Source organism: Impatiens glandulifera, chromosome 4 (assembly GCF_907164915.1).
Source record: "Impatiens glandulifera chromosome 4, dImpGla2.1, whole genome shotgun sequence".
Classification (NCBI taxonomy): domain Eukaryota; kingdom Viridiplantae; phylum Streptophyta; class Magnoliopsida; order Ericales; family Balsaminaceae; genus Impatiens; species Impatiens glandulifera.
In genome coordinates this window covers 48162729-48175372 of record NC_061865.1, presented here as the reverse complement: position 1 = coordinate 48175372, position 12644 = coordinate 48162729, and the positions used below count along the sequence as shown (strand labels likewise).

Sequence of the window (12644 nt, the reverse complement as noted above, 5' to 3'; positions counted from 1 at the left end):
GGTTTGATTTTCGAGTTGAAACATAAACTCGAAAATCAATTTGAAAATCGTATTTGAATTCGAATTGGTTTGAAATTCGATTCGAAAATGAAATTCGAAATCGGTTTATTTGAATTCGATGAATTCGAAGATATTCGATTCAGACCAGATATTAAACACCCTTACTTGTGATTGATAAGTTTTATTTATAAGGTTGTGTATGCATATATATTTTATAACCTAATAAATATTTAAATTTTGATGTTTTTTTATAAATTTTAAATATAACATTTTGTTTTTTATTAAAAGCTAAAACTATTTTTTTAGTATAAAAAAAAAATTTATTTATTTTGTGTCAAATATAAAAGAAAAAAAAATAATAAGACAATTAAATTATTCAAAATTTTGAATTTATTTTATAAAATTCACAAATAAAATTTCAATATTTATTAATAAGCTAAAACTATTTTTAGTATTAAAAATATTATTTACTTTTTTGTGTCAAATAAGACAAATAATAAAAAAACACAATTTATTTATATATATATATATATTACAAATTAAATTTGAAATAGGTTGTTACATATATATATAATATATAATATATAATTATATATATATATATTATAAAATAATTTAAAATAAATATATGTAATCCTCATTTAAATTAAAAATATTGAATTTTTAATTTTCTCTCTCTCCTCCCTCCCCTCCACACTTTTTTTAATATTTTATTTATAAATTGAGAAAATATTTTGGTAAAGCTTGATTATGTATAAACTAAGAAAAGATGAGATGAAAAGACAACGAATGAAGATGAAAAATTGATTAACATAAATACCTTATCAAAGACTCAATATTATTATATTATTATGAGAGACTTTTGAAAATACAGTTTAACAAATATATAATTGTCCAATAAATTATATATTAATGACTTAAATATTTGTAAACAATACTTATATATATATATATATATATATATAACATATTTATTTTTAAAAAAATATTTATTAAGGTATAATTATAGAAGATTAATTTTAATAAAATTTATATTAAATTTACAAATATAGTAATAATAAATATCTTATACTATTTTAATATATATATATATTTATTAAAAAAATTATCAATTATAATTAAAAGAAAAAGTTAATCATAACAAAATTTATATTAAATATAAATTAAATAATAAATTTTAAAAATATCTAACCTCTTAATTTAAACATTTTTCTCTTTTTTATAAATGAAAATATATAAAATTGAAATAAAATTATTAAATCAAGACATCTTAATTAAGTAAATATTATTGAATGACTTGCCTTTTCAAAATATTTGTCGTGATATTGTCAGAAAATAATTAACACGTGTAAGAAATATATGTGTATATGTATGAATCACTTGCCTTTTCAAAAAATTAACGGGCAAATGCACATTAAAGAGCGTTGAAGAAATCCAAAAATTCACCGCTCTAACTAACCAATCATATTTTTTTATTACACCATTTATATTTTGCATTAAATAAGAACTATCTCCTTTACAAATACATCACAAATTTACACTTTGTTTATATCGCCCTTTCATTTTTCATTGTTCTCATCTTCTTGTTCTTGATGAGTGATGGAAAATAAAAATAAAGAAAGAGTGATGGAATGGGAAGCAGGACTTCCTAGTCTAGACGATTTAATACCTTTATCTCAATGTTTAATTTCTCCTGAGCTGAAGTCCGCCTTCAACATAGATCCAGATCCATGTATGACCATCTTCGATGTTCATCAAGTGTCTCGACATACTTTGGCGATGTTTCAACCACAAGATCAACAATTATCCTCCTGCAATAATTTTGATCTTAATCTTCTACCATTGGAGGATGGAGAGGCAGTGAATGGTATAGCTGTGGAAGGACAAAACAAGAATTTGTTAAAGAAAGATGATTCAAAATCGAAAATTTTGTTGAAGATCAATGCTTGCACTGAAGGAGAAGACTTATCATTGCGTATGGATAATAGAATCGATGATTCTAAGAAGACGTCGAAGCGACAGCGCATAGTGTGGACGCCACAACTTCATAAGAGATTTATTGACGTTGTGGATCATATAGGTATTCAGAACGCGGTCCCAAATACTATTATTCAAATGATGAATGTTGAAGGTTTAACCCGCGATAACGTCGCGAGTCATCTTCAAAAGTATCGATTGTATTTGAACAAGAAGCACTGAGCGCAAATATAATCAGGATCCCTTTTGCATATTCTTACAAGTATGATGACATGAATCATGTAATCCTAGAGAAGAATGATTACACAATTTGCATCTTCCATCACCATGTATCTTAATAAAAATAAGAAATGTTTAAGTAATTTTTCAATAAAAGTTATGTAATTTCTTGTTTAAATTTATTTATTTATTTTTGATAAAAGACAAGTTTCTATAATATTGTATTCTATGTATTTTATAGCTAGAATATATAAAATCTTGTAAATATGGAGAGTATTTGGAATTCCTGTATGTACTATCATGTTTTTCTTTTTATAAACTTTTTTATGCAATTAGATATAAATTAGAGTTGCACAAAAATGGGTGAGTAAAGATAGGGAGAAAAAAAATATTTGATTGAATTTCTCTATTCGTTCATATATATAGTTTTTATTTTTTTTATTTTTACTTATTAATTTATAAATATATATTTATATTTTATTTATTTTATTACAGTAATAATAAAAAGAATGAATAAATTAATATATATATATATTAAAATATATATTATATTTTTAAGAATAATAAGATTGAAAATGAATAAATCAAATAAAATATTAATTATATTCTATTTTATTATAGTAATTAAATTGGAAGAGACCTATCATATGTATAGAGTGACGAGACCTATGTAAAGAGTGACATGTAAAATCTCATATTCATGAAAATCTTTCCATTTCATATAATTACTTAATTTAAAAAGTTTATTTTTTTATTAAGAATATATATTTCTTTCCCTAGTAATTTGTAAATATATATTTATATTTTATTTTATTTCATAACTTATTTATATATTTTTGAGAGTAATAATATGTGGAATGAATAAATCAAATATATAAATTATATATATATATATTTTGTAAAGTAATAAGAAGAAGTATTAAATTATATTATTTTTACTCTCGTTTGTATTTTGTTTCTAATTTGTCTTCTAAATATAAAGTTTGATGTTAATGTGTTGAATACGAAAAACTTATAAAAAAATTAATATTAAAGACAATTTGTGATTATATTATGTTTGATTTTGTAAGGGTAAATATTTAGATGATACATTTTTTATATGTATATTTTATTAATACTTTCTAATTAGATGATGCAATTTATTGATAAGTAGTAAATTAATGAGTTTTTTTTTAATTAAGTATAATATAATTAATAATTTTTAATTTGAATTATTTTTATTATTAAAATTACTTTTTAAATTTTTAATAAATAGGATAGAATAAATTATTTAGTATATATATATTTTTAAATAATTAAAATAATTATTATTATTAATTATTTATATATATATATATATATATATATATATATATATTCTCTTAAAATTATAAAAAAGTTATATATATATATAAATAAATAACAAATTTAATATATATATATTTTAAAAAGTTATTAATAATTTTAAAAAGTTATTTATAATAATTTAATAATAAAAAATTGAAAAAATATAAATTACTAAAAACAATTTAGTAATAAAAATTTAAGAAGAAATAAATTATGAAATATTTTTTTTATGACATGTATCGTTTCAAATTAGAGAGAGAAAATATTAATAATTGTGTATCCCATCCACCTATGATTATTCCTCTGACAAATATATTTAAAATTCAATTAATTAATATTTGAGAAAAATAATAAAAATATAAACTAAAATTCTCACTAACAAATCAAACATAAAAATTCTCTTTCTTAAATTATCTATATTTTAGTTTAAGATTTCTACAATACTAACTTTTTTTTTTTTTCTTTTTTCAGTAAGTATATTGTTTAACTTGTTTTCATTATTTTTTTAAAATTATTTTCTTCTATACTTGAATTTTTATGTTTAAAATTAAATATTTCATATTAATTATATCAAATTATTTATTTATATGCAATGACAAGTCGATCTGTTTCTTCTATGAAAACATTGCTCTTCCTAATTTCCACTCCGAACCTCATTACTTAATAAATTATTGTAGTCAACTTCCACAACAAGGCAATTCCCAAGTCAGTTTTATATATATATATATATATATATTCACCTGGTGGCCACGAAAAAAAAAAAGTGTAAGTGCAAATATAAAAAAAAAAAAAAAATCAGCGCGCTTCTTCAGTTTTTATCAAAACATAACCTTCTTCTATCAAAATGAGCTCAAAAGTACGAATTTTAAATTTTTCTCTCAATGAGAAACCTAAATCGAAACGACTACTGCGAAAACGACGAGCGCGAAGAAGCCCACCGAGAAGAAGACCACCGTGAAAACCACTAAGAATAAGACAACTACCGCAAACAAGAAGATCACGAAGAAGATGTTAACGAGTATTATTTTTAAACTAAACTGTAATGTTATTTTTAAACTAAAGTGTAATGTATGAACTGTAATGATCTTTTTAAAGTGAACTGTAATGTCTAAATTTTAATATTATTTTAAAAATTGAAGTGTAATGTTTGATAACTAAATTATAATGTATAGACTGTAATATTCTTTTTAAACTAAACTGTATCTAAATTGTAATGTTGTTTTTAAAAATATACTCTAATGTCTGATAAACTGAATTGTAATGTCTAATAAACTAAAATGTAATGTAATTTCAATTGTACTGTAACGTCATTTAAACATTTATCTGTAATGTGTTTTAAAACTGAAATGTAAATTCTTATAAACTGACGTGTAATATCTGATAACTTCAGTATAATATTTGATACACTAAAGTGTAACATCATTTAAACTCAAGTGTAATGTTTGATTAACTCAATTGTAATGTCTTTTAAATTGAAATTTAAATTCTTATATACTGAAAAATAATTTCTTTTACACTAAACATTAACATTTTTTAAAACTCAACAAAAGTGTGTTTTAAATTGAAATTTAAATTTTTATATACGAAAAATGTAATTTCTTTTACACAAAAGTGTAATGTCTGATATACTAAAGTGTAATATATGATATACTTCATTTTAATGTCTTATACTGAAGTGTAATGTCTGCTATATTCAAGTGTAATGTCATTTAAACTCAAGTGTAATGTCTGATAAACTCAATTGTAATGTCATTTAAATTGAAATTTAAATTCTTATATACTAAAATATAATTTTTTTATATACTAAACATTAACGTTTTTTAAAACTCCACTAAATTGTGTTTTAAACTAAAATTTAAATTTGTTTATACTAAAATATAATTTCTTTTACACTGAAGTGTAATGTCTAATGAACTGAAATGTAATGTCTGATACACTGAACTGTAATGTTTGATACACTAACGTCATTTAAATTCAAGTGTAATGTCTAATTAACTGTTTATAATATCATTTAAACTGAAATTTAAATTCTTATATATTGAAATGTAATTTCTTTTACACTAAACATTAACGTTTCTTAAAACTCCATTAAATTGTGTTTTAAATTGAAATTAAATTCTTATATACTAAAATGTAATTTATTTTACTCTAAAGTGTAATGGCGGATGAACTGAAGTGTGTTGTCGGATACACTAAAGTTTAATGTTTGATATATTAAAATATAATGTTTGGTATATTAAAGTGTAATGCCTGATACACTGAAGTGTAATGTCATTTAAATTGAGGTGTAATTTTTGTTAACACCGTTTCTCTCTTATTTTGTAGATTCATGGATCCCGATTTTCAAATCTCCACAGTTGGAATGACTTTTCATTCCGTAAAGGAACTTCGTGAATATTATAACGTCTATGCTCAATTAAAGGGTTTTGGCATTTCATGCTAGGAGCAATGAATAGTTCAGATGGAAAGCAAAATTGGTTCTCCATTACTTGTGCCAAAAGTGGTGCATGTTTTACAAAAGGGGAATTGTTTTTTACAATTTAGACCGTCCATCAAGACGAACTGTAAGGCTAAGATAAATGTTGTAGTTAGGAATGAATGTGATGTTGAGCTAACTAGTGTCTTCAAAAACCTTGACCATATATTGAGATCGGGAAAGTCGAGACGTCTTAGATCTCATAAGGTTCTAGATCCAATTACGAAGAGAAGATTGAGTTTAAACAACGAAGCTGAAATTACTTTGACAAAAAACTTCAATCACTTGTAGTTGAAGCTGGTGGATATGATAATTTGAATTTTGATAAGAGAAGTTGCTAAAACTATATTTCAAAAGCAAGAGGGTTGAGGTTAAGATATGAAGATGCCTAAGCACTTTGTTAGTATTGTTGGGTTTTGCAACAACAAAACTATGGATCTTCTTCAAAATCAAACCTGTAACAAATCAGTTTCCAAATCGTCTATGACGACAAACAGATTACGAAGACTGAAATAGCACACAAAGCAATAAACGACAACACAATATACGTGGTTCGGTCAAAATCGACATACGTCCACGGGAGGGATAAGTTTCACTAAATCAAAGAAATGTCAATAGTAGAAACTTACATGCCCTGCTCTCAAATGAAAGAAGTGATTACACTATGAATGATTGGACTACTCCACAATCAAGGGCTCCCCCAATCTTTCTCTCTGATCAGCCAAAGAACAAGAAGAAGAAGAAAACCAGAAAATCCTATATCTGTAATTCACTCTCTCTCAACCTTGCTCTGTATTATGAGAAAAATACTCAAAAAAGAGTATTTATACTCTAACCCATTTTCTAAAAGAAAACCCTGACCCGTTTACCCGGAATTTAAAACCCGCCCGCAATAGCAAGGAACACCTTAACAATTCTCCCCCTTCCGAGCCATGGGAGAATGTTGCTATAAACATTCATCATCGTGACGCTTCTGCCAGAACCATTCCGGCTTTAGCACAACATATCTCATGCTTACCTCTTGGCAAGCCCTTTGTCATCATATCTGACCCGTTCTCATCTGTATGCACTTTCTCCAAGTATAACTCCTTCTTCTCGAGTACTTCACGGATCCAATGGTACCTTCTTTGGATATGTTTTGAACGTGAATGGAAACTTGGATTCTAGCTCACATGTATAACACTTTGTGAGTCACTAAACACCACAAACATGTCTTGTGCAATGCCTATTTCTTTCAACAATTTTTTCATCCATCTCATTTCTTTACAACATTCAGTAATGGCAATATATGCAGCTTTTGTAGTAGACAAAGCAACACATTTCTGTAGACGAGACTTCCATGATACAACTCCTCCTCCAAAAGTAAACAAATACCCTGAAGTTGATCTCATTGTGTCAATATCACCACTCATATCTGAATCAGAAAACCCTTCAACATGTGGCTTTCCTGTACCATAACATAAAACGTATTTGGAGGTCCCTCGAAGATATCTCATTGGCCACTTAACCGCTTCCCAGTGTGTCTTACTAGGTTTTGAAAAAAACGACTAAGTACTCCAACCGCATGAGCTATATCCGGTCTTGTACAGACCATTGCATACATCAGACTGCCTATTGCTGAAGCATATGGAACACTGCACATTTCTTGTCTTTCCTCTTCATCCTTGGGAGACATTGTCTTGTTTATTTTCAAGTGTGTAGCCAATGGATAAGCAACTGACTTTGCCTTGTCCATACAGAATCGTTTTAGAATCTTCTCAATATATCTCTCTTGAGACAACCATAGCCTTTTCTTCACCCGATCACGAATGACCTGCATTCCAAGAATTTGTCTTGCTTGACCCAAGTCTTTCATCTCAAAAGACTTAGCCAAATCCTTTTTCAACTTGGCAATCTTGAGTTTGTCTCTCCCAACAATTAGCATGCCATCAACATATAGGAGAAGTATAATAAAATCATTAAAAGCAAACTTTTGCACAAAGACACAGTGATCTGTAGACGTCTTCATGTACCCATGGATGGTCATGAACGACTCAAACTTAAGATACCATTGCCTTGGTGCTTGCTTCAAACCGTACAGACTTTTGACAAGTTTGCACACCTTGTTTTCCTCACCTTTCTTATTATAACCTTCAGGTTGCTCCATATAAACATCTTCATCCAAATCACCATGGAGAAATGCAGTCTTGATATCAAGCTGTTCAACCTCAAAATTTATACAAGCAGCTAGACTTAACACCACCCGGATAGAAGTCATCTTCACTATCGGTGAGAAAATCTCATCATAATCGATTCCATGTCTCTGGCCAAAACCTTTGACAACCAGTCTAGCCTTGTATCTTGTCTTGCTATCATCACCTTCTTGCTTGATCTTGTACACCCATTTATTTTGTAATACTTTCCTGTTCTTTGGTCTTTGAACCAGTTCATATGTGCCATTTTTCAGCAATGACTTCATCTCTTCATCCATGGCAGCTATCCATTCTTCCTTATGAGCATCCTCAAGAGCCTCCTTGTAATATATAGGCTCCCCACAATCAGTTAGAAGGACATACTCTATAGCAGGGTACTTAGAACTTGATCTTTTCTCCTTAGTAGACCTCCTAAGTACCTCTGTTTGTTGATTCTGTTGATTTTCATCTTCTTGTTGAACTTCAAAATCAACCTCAACATTATTACCAAGATTAGTTTCAGTATTAGTATCATTTCCATGGCCTATAGATTGACCTTGAGGAACATCATCATCACTATCTGAGTCTGAAGCTGCATGTGGCCTTGTCTCCTCAACATCATGAGACAACTCAAGACCAGAAAGATCACGTATGTATGCATCAAGTTTTTCACCATTTTCAAAATTCTCAATAGTCTGATCTTCAAGGAATACCACATCTCGGCTTCTCAAAACCTTCTTGTCAACTGGGTCATAACACCTTTATCCCCACTTTTCATCACCATACCCCAAAAATATGCATTGCCTAGTTTTTGCATCTAGCTTAGACCTTTCATCTTTTGGAACATGCACAAAAGCTCTGCAACCAAAAATACGTAAATAGTCATAATTAACATCTTTACCTGACCAGATGCTTTCTGCACAATTATTATTCAATGGTTTGGAGGGAGAACGGTTGATCACATATACTGTAGTGCTCATGGCTTCAGCCCAGAAATGCTTAGCCAACTTGGCATGAGAGAACATACTCCTCATCCATTCCAGTATTGTTCTGTTCATCCTTTCTGCCACACCATTTTGTTGTAGAGTCTTGGGCACAGTCTGTTCATGTCGAATACCCTGCTCTTTGCAATAATCATCAAATGAGCCTATGTACTCTCCCCCATTATCTGACCGCACCCTCATCAGTTTTCTTCCTGTCTCTCTTTCAACCAGCTTATGAAAGACCTCAAACCTTGTTGCAACCTCATCCTTTGACTTTATAGCATATGCCCAAACCTTCATAGATGCATCGTCTATGAAGGTTACAAAATAGGAAGCACCACCTATGGATTTAATCTTCATAGGACCACAAACATCTGTATGGACCAGTTCAAGGACATTCTTTTTCAGTTCAACTTTTGACTTACTGAAGGAGACTCTGTTCTGATTACCCTTCAAGCAATGCTCACAATTTTCAAGATGAGCATCCTTGAGATTCAGCAACTCATTCCTCTTGATCAAAACATTCAGCCCCTTTTCACTGATGTGACCTAGTCACTTGTGCCACAACTCAGAGGATGACTCCATCAAAACAGAATATGTTGCATCATAGACAATTTTCAAATTGGTCTTGTATAAGGAACAACATTTCGTACCTCGTACAACAACCAATGAACCCTTGCTTAGCTTCCATGCTCCACCACTGAAAACGTTATGGTAGCCTCCATCATCGAGCTTACCTGCTGAAATCAAATTCATTCTCAAATCAGGAACATGTCTTACATCTCTCAATGTCAGGAAACAGCCCATGTTTGTCTCGATTCTAACATCACCAAGACCAACTATCTTGGACAAACCACTGTTACCCATACGAACCTCACCATAATCACCAGCTTTGTAGGACTGGAAGTAACCTTTGTGTGGAGTAATATGGAATGAGGCACCTATGTCAACAATCCATGCTGTTTCATTTGAAGATGTGCTAAGACAGGAGTCTTAACAGTTAGAAGCATATGTCAGTTCACCATCTGAAAAGCATAAGCAGATGTATCTGCACTCTGTTCTTTCTTTTCTCTAGGCTTCATTGTACCCTTCGCTTTATCATTTTTAAATTTCCAGCACTCGTTTTTCCAGTGACCCAATTTGCCACAGTAATGGCAAGCACCATCCTTCTTTGGAGCTCTAGACTTGCTTCTAGACTTGCCCCTACTCGAACCACTTTTATTATCCTTTGATCTTCCTCTATCAGCCACCAACATATCAGACTTAGAGGGTTTATCCCCCTTTTGATTCTCCTCATTAAGTAAGGAACTGGTGACAAATGCTATGTTGACTTTACCATTTGGTGCTGAGTTGCTTAGAGTGATAATAAGTGTCTCCCAACTTGCAGGCAAAGATTCAAGGACTAAAAGTGCTTGCACTTCATCATCAAAGTTTATCTTCATACTACTCAGCTGATTCAAAATATTTTGAAATTCATTCAAGTGCTCAGCAATTGATTTATTATCAATATACTTCAGATTCACCAGCCTTCGTATCAGTGCTGCTTTATTCCCTACTGACCTCCCAGCATAGAGAGCTTCAAGTTTGCTCCACACACCATACGCCGTAGTCTCGTTCTCAACATGGTGCACAACATTTATACCAACCCAGGAACGAATAAAGCTGCAGGCCTTTCTATCTGTCTTTTTCCAATTAGCCTCTTTTGTAGTCTCAAGTCTAACACCCTCATTTTCAATTGCTTCATTCAAATCATCTGAAACTAACAGATCAATAATCATCAGTTTCCATTGCCTGTAGTATGTACCATTCAGACTCACCATATCAGGTCTAAATTTTCCCATTATTACTGCCTTAACAACAGACAAAAACCCCAACAAAGAAACCAGTTGATCTCTTCTATGAATTTTGCCAAATAACCAGCAGAGCACTCTGCTCCAATGTTAAAACAGATAACTAATCAATACTGTTCTGATACCACTGTTGGGTTTTGCAACAGCAAAACTATGGATCTTCTTCGAAATCAAACCTGTAATAAATCAGTTTCCAAATCGTCTATGACGACAAACAGATTACGAAGACTGAAATAACACAAAGCAATAAACGACAACACAATATACGTGGTTCGGTCAAAATCAACCTACGTCCGCGGGAGGGATAAGTTTTACTAAATCAAAGAAATGTCAATAGTAGAAACTTACATGCTCTGCTCTCAAATGAAAGAAGTGATTACACTAGGAATGATTGGACTACTCCACAATCAAAGGCTCCCCCAATCTTTCTCTCTAGATCAGCCAAAGAACAAGAAGAAAAAGAAAACTAGAAAACCCTAGATCTGTAATTCACTCTCTCTCAACCTTGCTCTGTATTATGAGAAAATACCTAAAAAAAATGTATTTATACTCTAACCTGTTTTCTAAAAGAAAACCCTGACCCGTTTACCCGGAATTTAAAATCCGCCCGCAATGGCAAGGAACACCTCAACAAGTATTTCTACTAAATGAAAATAGATGTTTAATTTTTTTCTTATGTTTATGTTGTGGACGAGGAAAACCGGATAAGGAATGTGTATTGGGCTGATAGAAGATGTAGGTCTGCTTATGAGTACTTCTAGGATTTCATCACCTATGATACAACATATTTTACAAACCGCTATGATATGCATTTTGCTACTTTTGTTAGGGTTAATCATCATAGACAATCAATTTTACTAGGATGTGGCTTACTGTCTAGTGAGGTTTTAGAGTCATTTATTTGGTTTTTCGAAGCTTGGTTGACATGTATGAACGGGCGTGCTCTAAAGGCAATAATCATTGAACAATGTCGATCAATGGTCATTGCTATTGAAAATGTATTTCTAAACACCCATCATTGTTTTTGTTTTTGGCATATAATGAAGAATCTCCCTACAAAATTGTTTGCACATTATCAATATAAAAGTATAAAATAGACATTGAAGAATATTGTATATAACTCAATCACAATTGAGTAGTGTGAAGAGAATTGGCTGAAAATGATATAGAAGTTTGAGTTATAAGACAATTATTGGTTGAACTCCTTGCACGTAAAACTTTCTAAATGGATTCATGTGTATATTAAATGTCACTTATGGGCAGACATGTCAACATCTCAAAAAAGTGAAAATATGAATGTTTTTTTATGATTATTCATTCTAAAACATCTCTAAAGCAATTTATAGAGCAATATGACAAAGCCCTTACGAAGAACATAAGGAATGCAAAAAAAATGGATTTTCAATCTTATAATTCGACTATTCGAATTGTGAGTGGTATTAATTCAAAAAACAATTTCAAAGTGTATATACTAACGACATTTTTTAAGTTGTTCCAGAATAAGGTGAAAGGGTTGATATTCTGCGACACCTCCATACTTGAAGACGATGGGAAAACAACTACATTTGGAGTGGTGGAGACCATATTAGGTACTAAAGGAAAACAATCGAGAGATATTATAGTAAATGTACACTTCACCCCG

The 12644-nt window shown here is 30.1% G+C and overlaps 1 protein-coding gene across 1 annotated transcript; it reads left to right on the top strand.

Annotated features, from left to right (window-relative positions):
• Positions 1 to 1626: 1626 nt before the first annotated feature.
• On the top strand, positions 1627 to 2199 carry LOC124935281 (transcription factor BOA-like). The gene has a single exon (XM_047475727.1). The coding sequence runs from the start codon at positions 1627 to 1629 to the stop codon at positions 2197 to 2199; it is 573 nt and encodes a 190-aa protein (XP_047331683.1).
• Positions 2200 to 12644: the final 10445 nt, after the last annotated feature.